Below are 27,472 nucleotides of genomic sequence, written 5' to 3' on the forward strand. Positions count from 1 at the left end.
TTAGTTTTACACTGCTTTTCGTTACATCCCAGCTATATAGACAGAAAAAGCCCCATCGCCCAAATTATCGTGTCCCTTCATTTATACATTTTGATAAGCAACGGCTTGTTAACAAGGATTTCAGCAATCTCTGACTCAAACTGACTATTTGAGTGATAAGACACCATTGTTCCTGGAGTGAGTGAGTGAGTAAGTGAGGTTTAGAACGCCTTGAGGAATATTCCAGAAATATTACGGGGACACGATAAATGTGTTTCAAACTGTGTATCCATGTGGAGAATCGAACGCTTTAGCCACTAAGCGACCCGAGTGCCCTAGTTTGGAATGCGGTCAGCGATGTTGAGGGGTTTGACATAAAGAGGGGTTTTGAATATTGAGAAGCAAAACCAGAGAAAATACACACAATTTGTAAACTGACCGGTACGGTTTGTGGGCATATTTCTGTACGGTCAATCTTATGTGTTAAGTGAAAAGCAACTGCAAACTTTTACAACTTGAAAATTCGAGAAAATAAAATGATTGAAAGTCCTCGAAATTTTGATTTATGCTAAAAATGTTTGAGTGAGCTCCCGAACAGCTGCGCCAGCTGTGTTACATCTGCTATAGTTCTCAGTTCTCGTCAGTAGTAATACTGCTCCCCTACATGACCCAAATAAGAGTCAGTGAGTTTAGATTTACACCGCACTCAGTAATATTCAAACTATGTGGCGGCGGTCTGTAAATAATCAAGTCTGGGCCGGAGGAGTGGTAGATGACCCATGATCAGTTACGTCAGTATCAATACTCGAGTCTGGACCAGACAATGATCAACAGCATGAGCATCGATCTGCGCAATTGGGAACCGATGACATGTGCCAACCAAGTCAGCAAGTCTGACCACCCAATGGCAATAATGTAAGTAACGCCTATCAACATCAGCGATCCAGATTCCTAAACCCGTGAAAATCAACGTTAGAATGTGTTGTTAGTAGTTCATGCTTGTCTCTCCTGTGAAGTCCCGGGTTAGAATTGATCTTCAGTAAACCATGCTTGTCATAACAGGCGACTAAGGGACTCGCTGACTTCGTTGACACGTCATCGTATCCCAGATGCGTAGACCGATGCTCATGTTGTTGATCTAAAGATTGTCTGGTCGAGACTTGACTATTTACAGACTGCCACCTGAATAGCTTGAACACGCTACCCCTACAGCCTCCGGTACTGTCATATGTAATACAAATATTCTCAACAATGTTAACATTATTATATTTAGAACGGCATCAATGAAACAATGTGCCGACCAGGCCAGAGTCAAAGTGTATGCTATATAGAGGACAACCCGATGCTCTTCAACAAGCTTCAAAAAAAGTTCAACTCGGTCTACAGCAACCAAAGCACTTTAATCGACAAATTTCTGTCGAGTGAAGACGGGAGGATCATCGCTGCTACCTCCTCTGGAGATATCCTGCAATTTAAGGTAAGACTAACTTCCTGTGTATGGGGTAGTGACGTGTGATGTGTTATTTGGTGCAGCTGTCTGGTCTGTTCAAGTTCAAATAATTAGCTTTAGGTTTGGCGATTGCGTTTATATTGCTAAAACTGTATGATTCGCCTCGACATTTCATCAACACTGAGAATGCAACATCGATTTAACGTCAGAAATATCGTTATTTGAGGTAGTGAACAAACTCATTATCGAGTCGATATCATAAAGTATTATTCTCACCCGATTCAGTGTTGGAAAAAGTATGAACACCATACCTTTTTGATAAACAAGGAAAGGATAGTAACGAAAGGTGTCTGCAAGCGATTAGCAGTGGCCATGACTTTTTCAATAACTCAAGGGCAGCTAATCATAGTTTTTACGCAGGATGGGAGTGGTTTCCCTTTGCATATTATGCCGTTGCCGTAAAAGCTGCCATGCCCAAATACAATGCATGTTCTGTTGTGACAGCACTGATCTCCACATATATTTCTTTTCGGTCAATGATTTTGTCTTAGTTTATCATTAAAATAATCTAAAATTGGATAACGTACACAATTATGTGGTTTTTCTTCTAATTTCTTCAAACTCTAGAATTAAATCTGACGAGACACAAGAGTTTTAATCTATGCATTTTAAATATAATACAAGTATTCTTTAAACAGGAAAAATACAATTGCTGAGGTATGTGAAATCTGGGTAAAAAGTTTTTTAACAAAAAGAAAAAATGATTATAAACAAAATAGCGTAAAGTAATTAACATACTGTGGGTGATTATTTAACAACGCATACAACCCACACGAAATAATATCGTTTCCACAGCACTTCCACAGTCATGTCACCCTTTCATATCTTTACAAATCTAACGCTTGTGGGATATATTTGGGATTTTACTCCAAATAACGCCGACCAGATTCCAAACTATGTTTCACTGACAGTCATAAACAAATCATGGTACATTTAGGTGTTATATCATAAGTTATTTTATTTATATGTTATCTTTTCATTGTCTTGATCATTAGGTCAATAACTCAAGACCAAAATTTGTTAATGTGTTTGTTTGCATATCAATATTTTCATGAAACATGATATTTCTGTGGTTGCAGTACACATTCTTAGTTCATAAATCAAATTAGAATGAAAAATTAGAGAATAACCCACGCGGTACGAGTGATAATATATGTTACCTTCCACGTTATCATTTCCTTCTTCTACGTTATCATTCCCTTCTTCCACGTTATCATTTCCTCCTTCCACGTTATCATTTCCTACAAGGATTTGTGGGTTTGGGTTTTGAGGGGGGGGGGGGGGGGGGGGTATTTTGTTATGTTTTGTTGTGTTTTCATGAAAAATCTGCATGGTGCGATTAAGGAAAGAATGTCAGCTGCGTGCAGTAACCAGTTCCACGTTTTATTTGCACTGCATGCTATGCGCTCTTGCAGACAACTGTAGACAGGAGTCGTTGAAGAGTTCGATCTTAGTTAAGATCGCGATCTTAAATCCATGCTGTCTTAAGGTCATCTTTGTGCAAGTGGATGAGATCAGTTGTATGGTGATTGTAAAGTCGATTGTAGGGACCTAAGATTGATTGTACCTAAGATTGCTCTGTGCAAGCGGGCCCTTGTCTTTTTCTTGTGTTGACAGCCTACAGATCATTTAAGTCAGAAGTAAATTTAATTCCTAAAACTTCAAATTCTTTTCTTTGCCATTCTATGTTCAAGTCTTGACAAAGTATGTCTCCGCCTCCAGCTTTAGAGCTGATTGCATTAGTCTTATCTGTATTTTATTCTTAACCCTGACATATTGTAGAAAGTATTAATTTTAGTAGTATAGGGAATGACAGTTCTAAAACACTTTCAAGAAAAGTCTCTACAAAGCCTTATTTAGTAAATAAGGCTTTGGTTGGGCCCTTAGCTCTTGCTACTATTACCCCTACTACAAAAAAGTTGGCGTGCCTATGTCACGTTTATATCGATGAAACAGTTTAACGTGAACCGCCTATGATCTCTTTGGTGTTCGTAATAAAGGCTTGCTGGGCTTTTTGTATCCCCTGTTCTATGTACTTTTTTTTCTCGTCCTCGCTGATAGCAGACTTACGAGACTTGGACCGAATATCTTGTTTCATTCCGTTATATTTTGTGAGTTCAGAGAGGATTGAACGAAACTCCTCTTCTGAGATCTTACTATCAGAGAGTGCCGTGGAAATACGCTCACTCACTGTGTTGAGCTTTGCTTCGGCCAGAACCCTGATCTCGTCGTGTTTCAATGCCTTACGATGAAGTCTGCGTGATACTAACTTAAGCGCCAACCCTAACACCCCTGCCACCCCAGCTGTTATTTCAAAACCTAGCACTATAGGTGCAGCCACGATGGTAGCCAACAACCCAACGCCTGCCGCCCCTAGTCCCATGCTGGTTGCCATAAGGGTAGTGTCAGCCCCGTCCACGATATTGAAAGCTCTATTGTACTTCTTACATAGTGCTTTCCGCGTGTCACGGTCTTGTTCTAGTTGGCGTTTCACATCACATAACTGCCTCAAGCGGAACCCATCTACGGTTTCCAGCGTCTTCGCTACTTCCTCTACGACTGGGTACAGACCCATCCTATAATATATATTTTGGAAGATATTTTAATTGGGCTTCAGTTAATATTCTATCAATGAATTTGAAGTCTACAAGTTCTATACAACTAGTCAGGGTAATAGGTGAGAATCTAATAGACTTTCCTGTTGTAATAAAAACCCCACTGAGGCTTATTAAGCTGGTTATAGGACCCGTGGGGGTATCCTGTTGTATAACAATACGACAATATTGGTTTATGTGTTCGTCATACCAGTGGATTGACACCCCGGGTAAAATTTGGCATACTCTTGGGGGGTTTTCATTGTCTAAAACCCAAAAGAAGACTTCTATGATGAGTGTGAAAGGGGAGAATCTTCTATTAACAAGATCTTTGATATAAGGATTATTGCTAAATGTTAATTTATTTTTTACTATAGTCCTTAACCCATTTTTTTCGATATCAGTAGATATCATGGGTACTAATCCCCTCTCCGGAATGAAATCCCCGGGCCAGATACCGTTGTTCCTAATCTTAGAGATCTGCCACTTATCTGTGTCTATTGTGATATAAGGTGAGGTGAGTGTTAAGTTGATCAGCCATTTGGGCTCTTTAAAATCTGATAACGACACCCGTCTGTACACGTTGTCTTTGAAGTGCAGGATATATAAGGCGTCTTCCTCACCAGGCTGATCGAATCCCTCCGTATCTCCTAGGTCGTTAAGCGTAGTGTTGGGACGATGACTGGTCATTGTTATACTATTTACGATATAATTTCCAACTGGTTTTTTGATAATAGTTCAGGTGTGAACTTCATACCCATGAAGTGTATGTTGGCAGGCATGAAGATATTGGTTAGTGATATCTTGTTTTCCACGATCACGTTGACCCCCTGCAGACTGGTGTTGGAGTTGGAACCCACCCGCACGTAAACATTGCAAACTTGATACTGATGTTGTTTACCCCACCCGAGTTTGATCCCCTTCACGATCTCGACATCATTCCCCGATGGTTCCCCTAGGTAGACTTTGATGATCAGTGTTGAGTTTGTCGGTAGACTCTCTAGTATAGTGACCACGCCTTCGAATTCAGACACCAACTGCAATTTCACGTTTTGTATGGTCGGTTTACTCGATAGCATGTGGGCTGCTATAGTGTTGACTGGGCTGACGACTACGCTACGTCTCTGAGTTGGGACGTAAGCCACGAGCAGGGTTCCATTGTTCACGACTTTGTTTAGGTGGTTGTCTTTGTTATCCGTGAACACGTAGGGAGAGACGAGTCTAATATTGAGAAACCAGTCGTCGTTATCGGGTAACAACACCCACTTGTCATCTTCGGTGAAGACGAGCATATATGGCTTGTTTCGGGCGACGGTAGTGCTCTCAACATCGTCTAAGTCGAACAGTTTACCCCCGAACGATGGGTATATTATCCAATTATTATTACCGGTGTTGACAAGGGCGTACTTAGTGTTGATTTTTGCTCTTGTGGTATCTACTATATCACATAGGGTTCCACCGGAGGGGATTTCAACGCGTTTGTAAATGTTGTTTTTCAGTTGCAAGGCATACGATTTACCATCTACTCCGGTAGCGTCGAAACCACGCGTGTCTCCGAGGTCGGAGATCCCGATATTGACGCATTCTTTAACTCCGGGCCCTTGTGCGCTGGTCATTTTACATGAAGCGTTAAGCTGAGGTATCCTATATTTACAGGATTATGATTTATATCTAACACCGATATTGTCAGCTCAGGTATGTTGCCCTGGGTTAATCTCTTATACTGCCGTGCTGAAAACGACTCGGTTCTACCGTCGTTGTATTTCTCAGTTTTCACCGGCACTGCTCTCAGTATAGTGGAAGGGTGACCTCCTTGAATGTTGTACGTTGTGCTCACCTGACCGAGATGAATGTACAGCTCTCGGTACGGTACTAGATCGGGTAACTTCGTGTCTGTGACGGTTGTTGTTGGTTTTATCTCGTCAGGAGACATACCGAGTATCCTCGCTAATGGTCGGCCGAGCCTCAAGGGGTTTCTTCCGTTGTTGATTAACACCACTGTACCGTTTGAGTCGTTCATCTTGAGTTCGGCTCCCAGGGGTTTGAAGACCTCGTCGTTTAGAGAGCACACGCTGTAGTAGCCGTCAGTTATCTGGCTGCGAGTTCCACTGACGAACAGCTTATTGTTGCTGACGTTGATGTTAGTCCATTGCGGTAGGTAGGTGATATCGCAGAGTGCGACTTCGAGTTGACCTGACGTGTTATCGATCGCGTGCGTCAGCTGAACGGCCTCACCGCTCGTTATTCCTGGAAGTGTTATGTACATGTTAGAGTATATATGCTCATTATATAATAGTTTTAAAATGTATTCCCCTGGTGTGTTTTACCCTAAACTGGACGTAGATTTCTCCCCCATGAAGATCGTGGTTGCTCCTGGGTTGTATTTCAATGCCCAGCTTTTAGATGTGTTCGATAAGTATAAGCTTTCGGTGACTAACATCAAGGCAGTCCACGCTTGGTTCAACAACCCTATGCAGTTCTGGCAGAATCAATTAAACTTTGCCGTGTGGTGCGCTACAACGGGGTGTGGTGTGACATTGACCGACACTCGGCGTGGACCGCTGAGTCAGTCTGTGTTCAAGTTCCACGTGTACTACCAGGTCAGACGTATCCTTAAAGAGATCAGCGCCCCCCTCCCACAGGACAAAGCGTGGGACGCAACAAACAACCCGTACGATAGACGGGTCTACGAACGTATTTGCAATGAATTCGAAATAAATCCGAAGACGGATTGGCGTTTGCCGGGGCCGAACCACGGGTTAGGTATTCCTTACAGCGATGGGCTCTCAGTAAAAGCATTTAAAAAAGATTTACTAACAAACTTTATGAAACGAAAAATGTTTAGTCCTGAGAATTTTTTCCGTGAATTAGATGACATTGTTCCTAAACCTACCAAATATGGGCCAAAACCAGTGAAAGATGCAAGTGATGATTTACTGAAACGAGGTATACTTAGGCAGGACTTTGCTTTGTTGAGTAATGAATGGAGGGATGATCGTATGGACTTTGAAGGTGGTGTTGCTTTCACAATCCAGAAAGTGGAGCAGTCAACCGCAGACGGGTGGAAAATGTTCATGCTGGACACGTCGAAAGGATTCACTCGTGCTGGGGTAGTCAGGTTGAACGACTCGATTCGAACGTACGTGTGGGCGCTGTTGGGTGCTCAGTCGATGACGCGTTCCAACATCATCGGTAAGGGAACTGCTTTCGACGCTCAGAAACAGTTCGTTGCCAACGTTGAGGATGCTATCAATTCTCCAGTTGATCTCCCGCGGGCCATCGACCGTTACCAAAACGTGTTAGAATACGCCAGATCGAAAGTCAACTACGTGGTCGGCGTGGGGTTGTACATGGCTCCGAGTGATATGCAACTGAGAGTAAAAAAAGTGGTGGGTTATAACAACAAAATAGTCATAGCCACGGCGGATCAAAAGTTGGGTATCAACCCCGATATTAACACTACCTATATCCCACACATCCCACCACATGAAACGGGTATAGTGACGCCACCCCCGGAGCCTAAAGTTCATGTGCCCCATATTCATGTGACCCCCACACACACCTATCAGCAGCATATTGATAATAAAAAGGCCCTGGTGGTTGGTGGGGTAGCTTTGGGACTTATTTGGTTAAAGATTTCTTAGCCGCTACGTACACCAGACCCGCCACGGCGACGATAGCTGCCCACAGGTTTTGACTGAGCCACGTGGCAGTTTTAGCCAGAGCGCCCAACAACCACGAGACGATGCTACCCAGGATGCCGGGAAGGGCTTCGGCGGCTTTACCAGCCAGTTTAGCTAGGCGTTCCCCGAGTTTTTTTATCCAGTCTTTAACACCGCCGCCTGTGGGAGTGGGAGTTCCCCCGCCGCCGGCAGGCCCCCCTGTCAGTGACACCACCAGGGTTGATATGATGAAACCCAATGCAGTCAGAATACTGGCGATGGTGATCCCTTGCTCCCCGAACAATATCCGAATCCTGTTGGCTAAAGTTGTATCCTCATTCAGTATTCTATCGATTGTTTCCCGAATGCGACTGATCTGGGATCGAAGCTGTTCACGATTCGAGGAAGCGGATTCCAATCGTGTACGTCTCTCGTCTTCTAAGTCGAGTAGTCGTGCCTTGATACGACGCTTCATATCATCGTTTTCAGTTTCGTTGAGTTTGGTTTTTTCTCTAGCGATGTGCTCGTCAATTTCGTTCAGTCTCCCCATGTTGTTCACGAGTTCTCCACGCACGCGTTTCACGGCTTCGTCTAAGCCGTGCAGTTCCCTTACCGGAAAGTCAAACCCCGGTAACGGTTTGTCCCAGTAGGTGCTCAACAGTTTTTCTATGCTGTCCGAGGCTTCTGTAGCACGCTGTGGTGTCATTTCATCTCTAGTGGTGAGGTGGGATCTGGTAGCTTGCAGATCTTCAACAACGGCCTTAGGTATTGCACCACCGTAATCATGCATGTTTAGATTTTCACGGATAAATTCGGTACCATGACGGCTGACTAGAGTTGACAAGGCCAGTGGTTTTTTAGTGCGCTTGTTAATGAGGTCAACCTCTGGGTTAGACTTAAGGCGTAGAACACCCTTATCATCAATAAAAAAATTATTATAGTATCGACCCTGTGGTTCAACGTAGTTTTTATCTCTTCTGAATCCTTCGTAAAGATCATTTACCGTTGTTTTCAAAAGTTCTTGGCTCAATGGCAAACTAGTAAATGAGGTCTCCTGCACATCGGATGCCTGGGCACTATCGTCCCACATATCATCCATTTCTATGTCTTCGGCCATTGTTTTATATTAAAAATATATTTTATTTATATAACAATGTACGGCAGAAAATTAGATCCTTTCAGAAGATTGAGAGAGCCATTAGGCGCCAGAGCCGTGCGCCAGTCGGTGACTATCACCAACAATCCCAGCAAGATAGACCAGAATCAAACTCTGCTGGTTAGATTTCCAAACCTTGGTGAGAATGACCTCATTGTACCAGGCACTGTTCGACTGGCGTTCAATATCACGTTGACCTCCGACAACGACAAACGCGAGCTTGTGCGGAACGTGGGTCGAGCCATCATCAAGAAAACGACCGTCAAGATCAGCGGTAACGAGGTGCTGAGCATCGACGACAGCGACGTGTTTCACTGCTACAGGGATCTCTGGAAAAGCGAGGGAGAACGAGTCAATGATGTGTACCAGGGTATCAGCAAATCAACCCGGGCGCGCATAGGGTATGTCTTCACGCAAGACCAGCAAGACAAGCTATTGGACGGTGAAAAGGCCATCGCTCGAGCATACGGGAATCGATTCTGCGTGCCGCTCGACTTCGAGTTGCTCACGGGACACGCGCCGTTTTACCAGGCCGCGCTGGGTGATAGGCTCGAATACGAGCTCACGTTTAACGACTATAGCAAAGTAGTGCGTACGCCGAACGGTGATGAGGCCAGTTATGCCATAGACAACATCTCTCTGGAGTTCGACATGGTCACTAGCCCGGAGCTGGCCAGGCAGGTTCGAAGCCAGTACTCTGGGAAGATGGCTATCCTGTACGATCGCGTACTGAGGCATAGATCAGTCGTGCGAGATAAGAGCGACACTGTGTGGAATATCAACCTGAACGTGCCGGCGCGATCGATGAAAGGTATCCTGGTCATTCCCGTGGAGTATTACGATCCATTCCGGAGGGACAGCGAGAAGTTTTTCAACCCCGAGATTGAAAAGGTGGAAGTGACCATCGAGGGCGTGCCAAACCAGCTGTTCAGTCATGGTATGAGATCACACCAGCAGTGGGATGAGATAAAAAAGCTACCAGTTGGGGATTATATAACAAAGGACCTGGACCTCGGCTCCGTGCAGATCGGTGAATACCTGACCACCAAGTACGCCCTATGGTTGGACATGCGATCCACGGATGATGATAAACTGCACGGTAGCGGGCGCCGGAAGCAAAGGGATAACCATCCAGATTACTAAGAAGGCTCAACCCGCTGGTAAGTTGAAATTATATCTGTACGTTATTATGGACGCGCAACTTAATATAGACAATGGGAGATTTGTGCAAGCCATCTACTAGTGGGGGAGACCCCCACATCCCCCGGGGGTACCCACAACTACCCACTGACCCACACTGCGCCATAGTGTGCGGGCAGACTGGCTGTGGGAAGACCGTTTTCGTGTTGGATATGTTGGAGGGTTACTACAAGGATGTGTTCGATAACATCGTTATCATATGCCCTACTCTGAGCATGAATAAAACGTACGCGCGACCTTGGGTGATGACGGACCCGGACGTACACAAAATCGACCCTGGAACACGCCTGCAGGACTGGTTGAAAGCTCTTCACGAGAAATTTAAAGGGGAACCGATGCTGTTTATACTGGATGACTGCAGCACTAATCGCGAGATAACAAAAAAGAGAGACATGCTATCGTACCTGGCCTTCTCCGGCCGGCATGCAAATCACAGCGTCTGGGTGCTAACGCAGAAGTTCAACTCGGTGTTGAAAGACCTCAGGGAGCAGACGCGATGGGTGGCCTTATTTCACTGCAAGGACAGGGATTCGTTCGAGGAGTGTTTGAGAGAGAACGATGTGATGAGCAAATTAGAACGGGAACGGGTGAAGAAACAGCTCGCTGAAACTAAACACGCTAAGCTCGTGCTAAAGACCGACCAACCAGTAGCATATATAGTATGCTAAGCAAAGCTAAGCAAAGCTAAGCAAAGCTAAGCAAAGCTAAGCTAAAGCTAAGCAAAGCTAAGCTAAAGCTAAGCATATAGCTATGATATTTGAAGTATTTGTCGTGTGCAACTTAACCTTCATTTCACTGTGTTTTGTCTGCATCGGGTATTATATAGTTAAAACTAAATCTTACTTGTTATATTATAAGATGGAGTGTGAGGAATTGCTCGAACAGTTAGTACCTGGGGGTACCCCCACGCCGCCGGCAGGCCCCACTGATGATAAGCGAGAGAAACTGGTGGCGTTGGCTGTTGGTGGCAAAGCCAAACATTACTTTGGAGACTACACTCCGGATAAAATTCACAAAATGTCAGCCGAAGAAATCGATAAGCTGTACGCTAGATACGAGTCCCGGCTCGGAGCAGAAATGACAAAGACAATAGGATCGGCTATGACCCAGATATACACCGGTATTGTGTCATACTTCCTTCCCATTCCACCAGAGCGCCGACTTTACCTGTGGGAGGACCTAGATAAAGACCCTTTTATCGAACACGCCGTGAGCTCTATCAGCTGCGAGCTGTACCACAAATATGGTATGTTGTTGGCTCCAGTGACGGTGGCGATTATCACGGCAAAGCATTGTCAATTTGAGAGAAAGAATAATAATAATAGTATAGATGGATGCTGCACAGGAAACCCCAGTGGAGGTACCCCCAACAGTGATGGAGGAGACCCCACCCCCAACAGTGAGTCCCGAGGTGACGGTGGAGACCCCTTCAACAGTAACTAGACAGAAGAATCCTAAGAGAGTAGCTGCCGGTAAAAAACGGTGGTGTAACCAACATAAAGTGACCAACCCAACCCGACTGTTGTTGGCTGTAGGCGTAACTGCTGCCTTGGCTATCTCGTGGTTATATCGTGGGGGTGTGGGGGGTACCCCCACTGTGGGAAACCCTCACCGTGAGGTGGTACCCCCCAACAGTGAGGTAACCCCCACTGTCGACCCGCATATCATGTTATAATTTAAAATATTTTTATATATACATAATGTCTGAGGGGAAAACGTTCGTCAACGACGCATACCACGCCACAGTGGTCGCCAGTCTAGCCGTAGGGTACGCTCGGTTGACTAAAATGGTGCTTAAACAACCAACTATCAAGCTAGATTTCAACCTGCAGGATATGGGTATGCTTATAATGAACCTTGGTATGGCGATGGCCACAAAAGACATCCTAGTAAAACAAGGGATAATACCTGAAAATATAATGAAATAAATATAGGATGGCCACGATAGCTATGATGGCCGGTGGGGCGTTAGTGAATGCCCTGGCATTTTCCGGGAGTAATTTCCTCTTCTCGAAACTACGAGATGATCACGCAATACAGGAAGAAAGGAAGCGGCACGATCTCGCTACTGAGAAATTACAAAGGGCACAGGCCGAGTACGCTAAAAAACGCCTCCAGAGGATCGATTTTATTAACGAACAACTCACGCGTGAAAACCATTCCGTTCAAACATTCAACGATGTCGATGAAGCAATGAAAGAATACTACCTACTAACTGGTAAACGATTGGAACCGCTCAATAAACCCACACTCGCTCAGTACTACACACCATCCAAGGGGCAAATGAATCGTGAACTGGTCTTCATAGTGTTGGGTATAGCAGCTACTGCGTTGGTTGCTAAGCAATTAAATTAAAATACCTATATAAGTAAACATGAGACCGATGCGAATATATACTTATGGGGAAGACCGAGGCCTGTGGTAGGAAATGCAGGAATCAGGGGTTCTGTTGTTTCCATATGGGAAGTCCTAACTACACGTGTTCTGTGTGTGGTATCGGGGTTAAAGGACACTACTGTCTATGTAAAGCTCACGGAGCGAACGTAGTCAGACATCAACTCATCTACGAGAATAAAAAGGGCTACATAAAAGAACGTAGGCGACTGCTCAAGATAGACTCCAATATATCCAACAGTGCGTGAAACAGCCACTTAAGGGCTACCTCCCTTTACTGTGAACCAATTAGACATTGGTTCTCTTAGGTGTAAACACTATGACTACTGTGCGCGAGCTGAAGCGAGTCGCAAAACAGAGAGGTGTGATCGGGTATTCTCGAATGCGGAAGTCAGCATTGTTGAGATTACTAGGTTTAGAAGCCCCTCCTACGGTAACACAATTAAAAGCTCAAGCAAAACAGCTTGGATACACGGGTTATTCAAACCTGGGGAGAGCCGGGTTAACCGCATTGTTATCACATGCCCCCGTAGCAAAACCTCCCACTGTAAAACAACTGAAAGCCGAGGCACACGATTTGGGTTTAGGCGGGTATTCCCGTATGAGAAAACCACAGCTTGTAGAATTATTACGACAGAATAGAGCTATTGACCTACAGTTCGTGCGCACTGAGCGCGCTGTAGGCAACTATTTGAGAGGTTGGCGCATGCACGTTGATAGAAACATAGACATTACAGATATCAAGCCTCTGATAGCTGATAAGGTCAACCAGGAACTAAATAACCTAGGAAGTATCAAGTTTCAGATCACAGTGAAAATGTCGCTCGATAAGCAGGTTGGGAGTACCACTGAATATGTTCAGCCTTACTTCCGAGGTCAACAAGAGGTCGTCACACATACAGAGACCATTGACACATCAATCGATACCAGTTTTCAGCAGATACGAGAATACCTAGAACGCTACACACACTTGGGGTCCGGGTGGGCTGTAGATAAAATCGATAATGTCTATCTAGACATAGCTAACTACGTGCCGTTCAGAGGCGGGTCATACCTAGCCTTGCCTCCCTACTATAGGAACAAACATGCCATAGTAAACGTTAAGAATAGAGGAAACGATTGCCTGAGGTTAGCTATCAGGTCAGCCTTATTTCCAGCTGACACTAATCCGAACAGGCCTTCTAATTATCCTCAGGATGATGGGCTCAACTGGGATGGTATAGATGAACCCACCCCCATATCCCAGATCACTAAAGTAGAAAAACAGAATAATCTGGCTATAAATGTCTTTGGGCACGAAGGTAACAAAACAATAGTACACAGGGTCAGCCCGGTGAAGGATCGCCAAGTTATCAATATATTCATGATCCAACGAGGTGACAAGTATCACTACACGTGGATAAAACATCTCAGCCGGTTGTTGCACGACCAGTCGAAACACGATGGGGAAAAACACTTTTGTGTACGATGCCTACACGGTTTCAGTCGAGCTGATTTATTAGAATCCCACCGGGAGGATTGCCAAGGTGTGGGGCAGACGGCTATACGAGTCGACATGCCTAAGGAAGATAACAAAATCCTAAAATTCAGTAACCACAAGAACCAAATGTCTGTGCCTTATATCATATACGCCGACTTCGAAGCCTTGGTTGTGGGTGGGGATTCCCCCACACCCCCCAGTGGTAGCTTCACCCACAAGACACAAGAGCATAAAGCCTGTGGGTTTGGATACATTGTCGTCCGTTGTGACGGGGAAACGAAAGCTCCGGTAGTGTATAGGGGCCCTGACGCGGCTGAAAGGTTTCTAAAGTGTTTGCAGGAGGAAGAAAAAATTATTAGGAATGCATTGTATAAAATCGCTCCCATGCGTCTGACCCAAGACGACAAGCTAGCTCACAAGCGTAGCACTAAATGTCACGTGTGTGACTCACCACTTAACGGTGATTCGGTGAGAGATCACTGCCACATAACTGGTAAGTATAGAGGCGCCGCTCACAGCGCGTGCAACCTCAAGCTTAAAATCAACCCTAAGACAATAAACATCCCCGTTGTCTTTCACAACTTGAGAGGGTACGACTCACACTTGATCATGCAGGCCATCGCGAAAATCGATGGTAATATAACGTGCATCCCCAACAACATGGAGAGATACATCTCCTTCAGCTTAAACGGACTTAGGTTCATTGACTCGTTTCAGTTCCTCCTGTCGTCACTCGACAGTCTGGTCAAGGCCAACAATACCTTCCCTATCACCGATCGATACACAGACGCCGAGACTAGACCCCTGCTTATGAGGAAGGGTGTGTACCCCTATGAGTACATGGATAGTTGGGTCAAGTTCACCGAGACCAGACTACCCCCTATTGACTGCTTTTATAGCAAGCTGAATGAGGCGTCCGTCTCACGAGATGATTACTCGCACGCGACTAACGTATGGAATAAACTGGGTTGTAAGAACCTGGGTGATTATCACGACCTGTACTTGAGGACAGATGTACTGCTGTTAGCCGACATGTTTGAGACGTTTAGGCGGACGTGTTTCAAGCAGTATAAACTCGACCCCGCATGGTATTACACCAGCCCAGGTCTGTCGTGGGACGCCTTGCTTAAAAAGACCGGAGTTAATTTGGAATTGCTCACAGATTACGACATGCACCTATTCATTGAGAAAGGCTTGCGAGGTGGGATTTCCATGGCATCCAAACGATACGCGAAAGCAAATAATCAATACGTGAAAGGTTACGATCCTAACAAGCCAACCAATCACATTCTCTACCTCGACGCAAACAACCTGTACGGCTGGGCCATGAGCCAGTATCTACCTACAGGGGGATTCGAATGGGTACCCCACGTTGATGTTATGGGGGTTGCACCAGATTCGAACAAAGGTTATATCCTCGAGGTTGACTTAGAGTATACCAAGGAATTACACACATCACACAACAGCTACCCCCTGGCCCCCGAACGTATGAGGGTTAACCCAGACTGGATGTCTGAGTACCAACATAACTTGTTAGGTGGGCGTGTGACAGACGTTGAAAAACTCGTGCCTAACTTAATGAATAAGACCAAGTACATCGTTCACTATCGCAACCTACAGCTGTACCTGGCTGTACCCCCGGAGGAAGCCAAAGCGTGGCTTGAAAAACAAGCCCTGTGGCAGATCTATTTGCCGGCACCACGCTACGTGCCTAGAAGGAGGTTCGGTATTAACATACCTAATAGCGTTCACCAGGCAGACCTACTGTTCCTACCCCACGACAAGAGGTACAAGTATGCCTTAACCGTAGTGGACGTAGCCAGTCGTTACAAGGAAGCCGAACCCTTGACCACGAAAGATTCGGTCCAGGTAGCCAGAGGAGTCGAACGCATATACAAACGCAGTCCGCTGACGTGGCCAACAGAGCTGCAAGTTGACCCCGGACGGGAGTTCATGGGTGCCGTGTCACAACTGCTAGCCAAACACGATACAAAGGTCAGGCGTGGCACGGCCGGAGCTCATCGCAGCCAAGCCATAGTTGAGAGATTTAATAGGACTTTGGCTGAGCGCTTGTTCGGCCATCAGTATGCTAGGGAGATGGTCACCCCTGGAAAACGATCGACTGAATGGGTCACGAGGTTACCCAAGGTGGTGTCGGCAATCAACCATGAAGTCACCCGTCTCACCGGTAAGAAACCGGCAGACGCTATCAAACTAAAATCAATAGTTGCAGAGTCGGCCGCTCCATTGCGTGGGAAGGAGAAACAGATACCAGATAGGGCCTTAGTGAGGTATCTATACCAGCCGGGGGAACACGAGGGTGATAGCCGTAAGCGGGCCACCGATCCTATATGGTCAGTCAAAACTTACAACATAGATAAAGTGGATATGAAAGCCGACGAACCTAACTTGTACTACTTGAGGGATGGGCCGGGTAGGGGGTTTGTAAGAGAAGAATTATTGATCGTACCGTACGGCACAGTGTTACCTCCAACACACGTTAAGTAGTAGGGGTAATAATAGCAAGAGCTAAGGGCCCAACCAAAGCCTTATTTAGTAAATAAGGCTTTGTAGAGACTTTTCTTGAAAGTGTTTTAGAACTGTCATTCCCTATACTACTATTTTATTAATCGCAGCGTATAAACTATCCTCCAAGTCATCCAGAAATAATTCTGTATCATTAGCATATTTCTCGATCTCTTTTTGGTAGTGTTGATGTCTCAGCAGCATTGTTATGTGAAACAGGATGCGACGAAGCAGTTTACAGTGGAAGGCTTTACGAGTCAGCTGGCATCCATCGTGACGTCGGTTACATTGTGACGTAATGCAAAAAAAGTTCGATTACGAGGGGGTAGACTGGAATGGCGCACCGACGTCAACACATTGTGACGTAATGCAAAAAGTGCATATTATCGTCTGATAAAGTGTTGTCGGCGCCTTTGATCTTTCACCGAAGCATCTTAGAATATTTATTATTATGTAGGACTAGGTGACCGGTTACATTGTCGATGTGTTTGTGGTAGAATTGATGCTTTTTGTGGTAGAGTAGACTAAGAGGACTAGAGTAGGACTAAGAGAGTAACTTTGTTGTCAATCTGTTTAAGTAGTGTGGATGTCTTTTGCGGTAGCACTGATGTATTTGTTTGATAGTGTGGATGTCCGTAGGATTTAGTGAGTGACTTCCTTCTCGAACGGTTTGTGGTAATGTGGATGTCGGTAGGATTAAGCGAGTGACTTTAATCACGATCCGTTTGTAGTAGCGTGAATGTCTGTAGGACTGAGTGAGTGACTTTGTTGGACTGAGTGAGTGACTTCCTTCTCCGTCTGTTTGTAGTAGAATGGATGTCTGTATGAACATATTCAGGGAACCTATACACAAAGCGTTTTTCATATTAGCAAGGAATTCAACATAAGGGACTTCATTTTTTATATTTCTTGACATTTTAACCTGCACACCATTAAGCTTTTGATAACAATAAACACCTCTTAATTAATGTATGTTCACAGACTACAGAGGATGGCAATCTTACTTTAAACGACGACGTCAGTGACGGCTTTCGACAATTTCACGTCGTCGTCCGAAGCGACAAACGTTTCCTGCGTCTCTTTAATTTGGCGAGTTGTCTTTTTTTTTTTTTTTTTGCTTTCATCATATATATGTATGTTGTTTAGAAGTATGGAAACGACTTACTATCAAGAGAGTCCGCGTGTTCTCAGAGTACTACAGCAATATTCAGGGAGGGAGTGAGTGAGTGTGTGAACGAGAAATAAGAAAGACACCAACTCATTGTAGCTAAAATTACACTTGTGTATATGTTTTAAATGAGTGGGTGAGCTCAGTTTTACCCGCCTTTGAGCAATATTACAGGTATACCACGGCTTGGGACACCAGAAATGGGCCTCACACAATGGGACCATGTTGGAAATAGAACCCGGGTCTTCGGGGGAACGGGCGAACGATTTAACCACTTGACTCATCAACAAACCCTAGTGGTTATTAAAGGTGTTCAGACATAGCAAACAGTGAGGATTGTAATAAATCAACTGCCTGTATGCTGTGAGGGTGATTTGGATGTACGGAGTTCCCAAATGGACTCTAATTTGTGTCCCTGTACTTCCAGACGGAGGAGGTGGACATTTGCAGAGGCAAACGCTGTGAGGAATGTAGTCTTAAACGTCGGTGTAGTTGGTGCGAGGGTTGTATGTTCAAAGAGGCATGCGGAAAAAACAAGTGTAAAGTGCAGGTACTCAAACAAATATTATGCCCTACACTCATCAACATCCATCACATGTAAAGTCTAAGTGCTCAAACAAAACTTAAGACCTGCACACATCAATGTCCAACACATGTAAAGTCCAAGTGCTCAAACAAAACTTAACACATGCACAATTCAACATCCAATACGTGTAAAGCCCAGGTACTGAAACAAGACTTAAGACCCGCACTCATCAGAATCCAGTACGTGTAAAGTGGACGAACCGGACGTCTGTAAGTACACGCTTCATTCTGCAATTCTGAACATGGTAACCTGTCTTCAGACTTTCTATTTGCCTTGTCGGCGAATTAGAAGCCGGGGGAGAAATTGGACATGTAACAACGTCCGAAATCCCAGACAAAATAATGATCTGTACAGCGTTAATGACGGAACATATGAACCTATTTCTCTTCCCGATTTGAATGACGTACACGTAGACGCCAAGTGGCGGTATCTGTCTTCTTGCAGAAGTGGTATCCAAAGGAGGGGCCGAAATCTGGGGGAACAGTCATCACGTTTGAGGGATGCGACTTCAATACCACGGATCAACAAATAAATGCAGCCGGCCGAAAGTGTGTGCTAAAGGAACATAGGTAAACAGCTCTATAGTCGTAGGCTAAAAATTAATGCTAGAAAACTCCCTATCTTTTAGGATCTCTCAGCAGCAGTAAACGTGTTATCCAGTAACTAGTATGACTCCTAGACGTTATTAGTCAACGTGGAAGTAGCCACATAATGTATCAGGTTACTGAAAACAAACAAGGTTACTCGTAATGCTTATCAGTCCATATGTCAACTCACCATATGTATGGTCATCAATATGACTGTGCCATCACGCAGATGGAGTTTGTAACGAAAGGATTCTGTACTATAAAATCCTTCCTTTGATTGAAATAATAAGCATTGAAAGCAAAAGAGATACAATGGCATGTATCAGTCAGTGAGCCAGATCACCCGGTCACGTTAGACCTCTTTTGCGAGATATGGGTACTTTAGACCAGTTTGACCAGCGAAGATCCGGGTTAGAATTGATCATCAGTACCCCATGCTTGCCTTAAGAGGCTACTAACGGGATCGTGTGGTCAGGCTCGCTGACTTGGTTGACGCATGTCATTTGCGTAGATCGATGCTCATGCTGTTGCTCACTGGATTGTCTGGTTCAGGTTCGATTATTTAAAGACCACCGCCATGTAGCTTGAATACTGCTAGGTGTTTTGCTGGACAACAAGCAATGAAAAAGCGCCGGTGGTCGTGCATGTGTCCTGTGAATGACAAACATCGACGACTATTCATGTCCACATTTTCATTTCAGGTCTACCACAGTTCTAAAATGTGAAGTAGAGAAATTAGATCCCGATGCCAATTCCAGCGTCCAGAAAAAAAACGAGAAGGTTGTCTTTCAGGACTGCTCACTTGGATATTTCACATTCAAGCCAGACCCAAACATCACAAATATCTCCCCGAAAACATCCATACAGAGGTATGTATATACACAGTAACGGCATGTGCGTTTACTTGACATCTGATATTAAATATTCGTTATTGTTTTGGAACAGAGATAAATTTAGTGAGTCAGTGTCGTGAAACGTTGGTTTTTTTAGAAACATGCCATCAATATAGGGCGGGAGACGCCAGAAATGGGTTTCACACATTGTAAGTGAAGAATCGAACTCAGGTCTTCAGCGTGACGAACGAACGCTTTAACCACTTGGCTACCCCATCGTTTCAAATAGAGATATGGAAAGTTTGTAGATGTAGTCAGGTTCCTCTTTACAATCACCATCTACAATAGATACAGATCATGTGTATACAGGTCATGCGTGTTCAGGTCATGTATAGAGTCACGTGTGTACAGGTCAAGTGTATACAGGTCATGTGTATTCAGGTCATGTATCGAGGTCATATGTGTACAGGTCATATGTGTACAGGTCATATGTATACAGATCATGTGTATTCAGGTCATGTATAGAGCCCATGTGTATACAGGTCAAGTGTATACAGGTCATGTGTATTCAGGTCGTGTATAGAGGTCATATGTATTCAGGTCATGTATAGAGCCCATGTGTATACAGGTTATGTATATTCAGGTCATGTGTATACAGGTCATTTACAAAGGTCATGTATATAGGTCATGTGTATACTGGTCATATGTATATGTTACAGCAAATGTGTCAAATCAGGAAATATTTAAATTTCCTGGATTATTTAGGAACTTTAAACATTTCGTGATTCACTCAGTAAATGTACACATTTCCTAAATATTCCAGGAAATTTACACATTTTCTGATTTGGGGGCCTGAGGGTTTTTTTAAACATTTCCTGACATTGAGTTCTCGAAGGACAAACAAAGTCATCAATTTTCACTAACTCATTTATTGTGGCAAGTCAAGCTTGAATGACAACGGCTATAATAAAATTTACATTTGTTGGTTTTGAACTGCTTAGCACTTTGCGTACATTTGCTCCCAGAGTATCTTTGACCAACACAGACTGATCCTTGTCGCACAGGCCATGTGTGAGAGATCAGTCACATGGAACTTTTCTGTTCATGATGCATGTGTTGCTGGCGGTAACTACTTGTATACTATAAGCATGATGTTTTTGTTTATGTTAAAAAACCATGTGTTTTGTATTTTTCTATTTGCATGTGTCTGTATATGCGTATGTGTGTGCACGTGCACCTACGCTCAGAAACAAACTTCTAAATGGGTTTAACAATCAGTCCTCACTGCCCAACGAAATAGACAATTCCTGACATTCTCACGTGATTCTTAACGTGTCCGCACTGATAACATGGTTATGGTACGAAATCTACATGTAGAAGTAAAAGGGTTATCTGAGTTCGAATGCATATACATGTACTAGTATAAAGCCGTTTTTACACAAATATATCAATGTTTATATTTTTCAGATAGATCTCTCTCGTCTGTTTTGTGGTCATATTTGTTGTAGCAAGAACGTTGGTTGATAATCAGTGTATGTTTCGCAGTGGGGGTCTTACGGTCACAGTCACTGGGAAACACTTTGACCTGGTGCAACAGCCGCGGATCGAATTAATTGTAAACAACGAGACTAGGAAGGGGGTAAGTGATTTCATTTTACTGAATTCATGTTTGTCCTTGTGTGCCTGTACTCATGCATGGTGTAGGTGTGTGTGTGTAAGAGAGAGAGAGAAAGAGAGAGAGAGAGGGGGGGCGTTTGTCTGTGAACTGTGTATATACATTTATCTTACCTCACACATTAATGTCATTTTCTGATTGGCTGAGCGCTTTTCTATTATTTTCAATGTTCCCTGCTAACCAGCGAGGTTCATTGAAATGCACCCCGTTACCAACTCATTCGGTACTTCGTGGTTGTACTTCTTTATCCCGAATACCATTGACTCACGTATGATATACAGAAATTATGTTATGCGAATTTAAGTCGATGGAGGGGAGATAACTCTAAATCTACTTTTTACTTGTGTCGTCACATTCGTACGTATTCGTGTCATTCCCTTTAAGCCGGGTGGCGTCTCGTACCCCTCTCGTGGCCATGTTTACCTCTGGGTCCTGTCTAAGCGCAATCGGGCATGGGGATGAAAACAGTCTAGTACCATTATTAAGGAAAGATAACTCTGAATTTCCAACCATGGTTGTAAGAATATCCTACATCCCATGGGCAAAACAGCAATACGGTTATTCCCTTTGCAAATATGTTTCACTATTGCAAGTTGTTCATCCTTTAGCTCAAAGGTTATATTTAAATTGGGCTTTGTATAGTTTAGCGAAGTTTCATAGTCGAAGAGTTCCGCCATTTTCATGTTTTGAAATGCGTTTTACTGCGCGCGATTTGATTGGTTTGCCAGGATTCTTGATAATAATGGCGTACGGTAGGAGTACGAGTCTTCTTGTAGGTCACGGAAATAGGCGAGTAGTTACGAATGTGTCGTCAGCAAAATCTAGCGAATGTTGCGAAAAGTTTTGTCGCATTCCAATAAATAAAATTTGACGTTCAAATTTAGTCCATGTGAATACTCAGAACGGAAATTACATCGCGGCGACTAAGACAATACCTGCGGTACAAACAGCAAGATGCATTATTCGAATCGTTTTTTTCACACAGGTTCGCTGAAGTGTATGATCTGACACCCGTGCTTAAAAAGTTCAAAATTAATATTGAGGTGTTCGGCAAGATAAATACGTTGTTGACAGGTCCATCGGGGTCCATGGGTTGATGTACTCTCGATATTTGCTTGTGTTCCCCTAGCCTTCGGGCTCAGGGAACATAAAAACATCGAGGGTGCATCAACACACGGTCCCCTCGTGACCAGTGAATGCAGCCATGTATTAATCTGTCGCTCCGTGCACAGATATTGATTTGGGTGTGTTTCTTTTGGAGCTCATCACGCCGAAGGCCCGGGTTCGATTCCCCACATGGGTACAATGTGTGAAGCCCATTTGCTGGTGTCCCCCGTGATATTGCTGGACTATTGCCAAAAAGCGGCGTAAAACTAAACTCACTCACTCACTCTTTTAGAGCTGTACCCCAAATGAAACTTCTGGTGCGGACAAAGTCTATTGTGAGACGCCATGCCTTCCCACAAAAAACAGAACAACCGGAATCCTCTCTGTTATAATGGGCATGGTGACACGTGATTTCAACTTCACCGTTTATCCGGATCCAAAAATAGTCCTCTTCAGGGATACAGAGATCGAGGAAGGAAGCCGATTAAACATACATGTAAGTGTGATTTGGACAATATACACTAGTTAAATATACCGGTAGGTGTGATATGGACAATATACACTAAGTTAACACACCAATATGTGTTGCATGGTCAATATACACAAGATAAACATTGTTACCAGTTTGTTTGATATAGACAATATACACTAGTTAAACATACCGATGTGTGTGATATGGACAATATTCACTAGTTAATTATACCGGCATGTGTGATATGGACACTATGTACTAGATAACACACCAATATGTGTAACATTGACAATATACACTATATAAACATTGTTACCAGTATGTTTGATATAGACAATATACACTAGTTAAACATACCATTATGTGTTATATGGACAATATACAGTGGATAAACATACCACGATGTGTTATATGGACAAGGTGCATTAGATAAATATGCCGATATGTGTGGTATGGATAATGTATACAAGATAAACGTAGTTACCGATATGTGTGATATGGACAATATACACTAGATAAACGTAGTTACCGATATGTGTAATATTAAGAATACACACGACATAAACATTGTTACCGATGTGTGTGTTATGGACAATTTACACTAGATAAACGTAGTTACCGATATGTGTGATATTAAGAATACACACGACATAAACATTGTTACCGATATGTGTGTTATAGACAATATACACTAGATAAACGTATGTGTGATATTAAGAATACACACGACATAAACATTGTTACCGATGTGTGTGTTATGGACAATTTACACTAGATAAACGTAGTTACCGATATGTGTGATATTAAGAATACACACGACATAAACATTGTTACCGATATGTGTGTTATAGACAATATACACTAGATAAACGTATGTGTGATATTAAGAATACACACGACATAAACATTGTTACCGATGTGTGTGTTATGGACAATTTACACTAGATAAACGTAGTTACCGATATGTGTGATATTAAGAATACACACGACATAAACATTGTTACCGATATGTGTGTTATGGACAGTGTACACTAAATACACATGCCGGTATATGGTGTGCTGAAGTACAGAGAGCACACTTTATTTGTATATCATTTTTAGAGCACACTCCACCTTACGCTGGGAGTTAACCTGTTGACTTTCAGTCGGCATGGAATGCGTGAAGCTGAAATGATGAAACGTGATTCTTCTAGAATCATCTCCTTTACCGAACTAATAATCATACTGCAACAAACGATGTGCACAGCGTCATTGAAAGTTAGTCTGTTTTCATACTATACATAATGTATTTGGACTGATTTGGTGCTTACTATTTACAGGTATAATCTACAACAGGTATAGGTCACTCGCATGCTTTCTTTACGATTTGTACTAATTAGCGAGTGCCTCGGCATGCTCCAACGCACACAATGACCTGGCTTGTTCCCAGCGCAACTTAAGCTGTGTTAAACAGAACTTCGGTCAGTTTATCGTATAAGTTGGTATTTTAAATGAATTAATGAATTATACTAAAAATTATGAGCAAGAATTATAAGTGAATGAATGAAAAAAATAAAAGATACACTAAGGCCATCCCTCCCCAAACTATCGCTGAAACGCGTGATTTTCAAAGAATTTACTTTCAAAAATGTTTTACATCAGTACTTAATTCAGACGTCTTATGAGGTGGGGAATGACATGGGCATAGTCAACACACACACACACTCATACACACACTCACACACACACACACACACACACACACACACACACACACACACACACACACACAGATCACAAGCACCAATGGGGATCAGATCAGATTGGCGATATGTCATATGTTTTTCACCCCGCAAGTACGCCTAAACATTTTTTAAATAAAAATATGAAACTATCACAATTACTTGCAAACACCTTTCCCCTGATGATACGTTCCCCACATAAAAATTAAAGGTGAATGTAAAAGACGTTTCAGAGCCAATAAACAACACATTGTAGTATTTCGATCAATGGCGCATCAGATCAGATCGCCGATATGTCATACTTTTCACACACCTCAAATACAACCTAACAATTTTGTATAGTTTTTTTTAAAGTTATGAAACTATCACTATTACTTTGATACACACTTCAACCAAAGGTATATTTCCCTCCTGAAAAGTAAACGAATGTGTGAAAGAAGTTTCTAGCGATAGAATTTAGACCGCTGTGTACCGAGAATTGAAGCCAGTGGAAGGGGACTTGAAACTTTACAAATCCGCTGTACCAATACGGACACCAATAACAATTATTTGTCTTAAAATGAAGTGAATTAACAAGTAACTTATCTTCTAAATGTAGTTTTTCAGTTATCATGACACTTAGAGAATGTCAATAGCTATTGAAGATAAACTGGAAAAACTAAGTTGCCGCTATATTGGTTTCTCTGATCACGCAACGACCCGAGGCACACACTAACGTGCTTTTGGAGGAGTGACTGCTCCCCTTGTTAGAGTTTCCCTCATTTACCGTATGTTTTGCCATTATTCATGTAACTGTGCAAGGAAGTATTTCTTGTAATGTGGTATCTTGATTCAGGCTAAGCTCGATGGTGTCACAAAAACAGATGTTCGAGTCGAAATTGGCCGCAGCAACTGTACGGATGTTCATGTCAATTCCACGCTGATCTCTTGCATGCCAGATTGGATGGTGGATGTAGAGACGCCACAGAATGTCACGGTACAGTATACTGGCCTATGTAACATTTAACACGAGCCCCGAACATGTATATAAGTGAGTGGACTTATGATCATTGATGATCAGTTATGGAATGAGAGGAAAGAGACCGGAAAGACGCCAGCTCTTTCTTGTACATATAGGGACAACAGAAATGGCCCTGACGCTTTGTATGCATGTGAAGAATCGAATCCGAGGCCTCCGTGTCACAAGTGAACGCTTTAACCGCTTGGCTACCCTACCGGCCTCGTTTTTAAAGAACCCACGTAAGTCACAGGTCATCTTTTGATGGATGTTTTTCGAAATTCATATTTATTGGTGGTTTGTTTGTTTTGTTGATTATTTATTGATCAAATTTAATCTTCCATTAGAAATACTTTCACTGATACTATTCATGCATTATGTCAAAATCAGTTACATGATAAAAGGCCTCTTCTATGAGAATGATGACTTTGCTTTTTCTCCCTCAGCCACTGCCAACGACCAGACCTAAAGTGTTACCTTAAACGACAATGACGTTTGCGATCTTTAGATACTCCTTTGGGCGAAGGGCCCAGCATATTAAGCCGGGGTGAAGTGGTTAGAGCGTCCGCTCGGAGAGCGGAAGGACGCGGGTTCGAACCCCGACCGCGTCATACAAAAAAAAGTTAAAAGATGGTACTTGTTGTTCCTTGCCTGGCGCTCAGCATTAATGGGTACAACAAGCTAGCTTAAGTATTGATCGGCTAGGATCAGTATAATGTGTCTGAGTAGGGTATTCATGTCTTACTGCGGCATGGTATCTCAGTGAGGTAGCACTATAAAACTAGATTAAGTCTGGGCTAGTACAAGCAGCCACACGTACACACGCATGCACGAAATATGAGCGAAATATACTTAACTGAACGTACCAAATCCTTCTCTCATTCATAAGACATCCCTGCTAAAGGCAGAACCGATTATACAGTTCAGACAACAACCTGAACAGGTGCTTTCAGTGTCACAGGATGCTTCCGTCGCTATATGTCTCGAATAATGCCGATGTGACGAAAAACTCAACTCATACTAAGGCTGTATGATGTTGTTTGTAAACCAGACAATCCAGTGATTGCTACCACGCGAGCATGAGCATGCGTTTATGAATAGCTATGAAATAGTGATGATACTCCTCACTCGTAAGAAATTGTGAACTGTGTCTGTATGTTAATGATAGTTTGTGACCCCGCCGTGATTTTGCTGGAAAATTGCTAAAAGCGGCGTAAAACTAAACTCACTCTCACTCACTGATGGTTTGTGGAACAATTTTTTTGTATTTTTGGAACGTAAATTCTTCAAAAACCACATATAGCTGGTCTGATGGTTTGATTATGATCTGCCTTTCATTGAGTATTTTATGTTAATTAGTATATCCACATGGACGTTCATGGTTAGAACTGGTCTTCAACAGCCAATGTCTTTAATACATGTCATCATCGTATACCAGATGCTCATGATGTTGATCATTTGATTGTATAACCCAGAGTCGATTAAATACACACCGCCTCCATATAGCTGGAGTATTGCTGAGAGCGGTGTAAAACACAAAAGAGCATGTGTGTGCTTCATTCTTTTATTACGTTAATTCCAGGTCAAAGTGGGTAGCAAGCTAAGCCTGTATGTAGGCCAGGTTACTTTCGTAATTCGGACTTCAAATCCCGACCTTATCATCGGGATCGCGGTAACATCCGCTGTTGTTGTCATCATTGTTGTCGTCGTAGCCGCAGCTGTAGCCGCAGTGATTATCAAGAAGAACAAGTCAAGTTTGCATTCTCGTCTACAAGCGGAGTTGACGTCAACTACAACAGATGGTAAGCGTTATTTCCACAAACTT

The 27,472-nt window shown here is 43.3% G+C and overlaps 1 protein-coding gene across 1 annotated transcript in view; it reads left to right on the plus strand.

Annotated features, from left to right (window-relative positions):
• Positions 1-27,472, plus strand: part of LOC137295959 (hepatocyte growth factor receptor-like) — a 64,685-nt gene that overhangs the window by 12,758 nt on the left and 24,455 nt on the right. Inside the window, exons 2-10 of the mRNA XM_067827560.1 lie at positions 1,253-1,456; positions 17,483-17,590; positions 18,097-18,219; positions 18,700-18,824; positions 19,544-19,711; positions 21,221-21,314; positions 22,750-22,953; positions 25,486-25,626; positions 27,230-27,449. Coding sequence (XP_067683661.1) covers positions 1,253-1,456; positions 17,483-17,590; positions 18,097-18,219; positions 18,700-18,824; positions 19,544-19,711; positions 21,221-21,314; positions 22,750-22,953; positions 25,486-25,626; positions 27,230-27,449 — 1,387 coding nt within the window. The remainder of the gene's footprint in view (positions 1-1,252; positions 1,457-17,482; positions 17,591-18,096; positions 18,220-18,699; positions 18,825-19,543; positions 19,712-21,220; positions 21,315-22,749; positions 22,954-25,485; positions 25,627-27,229; positions 27,450-27,472) is intronic.

The sequence above is a fragment of the Haliotis asinina genome, chromosome 9 (assembly GCF_037392515.1).
Source record: "Haliotis asinina isolate JCU_RB_2024 chromosome 9, JCU_Hal_asi_v2, whole genome shotgun sequence".
Taxonomy (NCBI): domain Eukaryota; kingdom Metazoa; phylum Mollusca; class Gastropoda; order Lepetellida; family Haliotidae; genus Haliotis; species Haliotis asinina.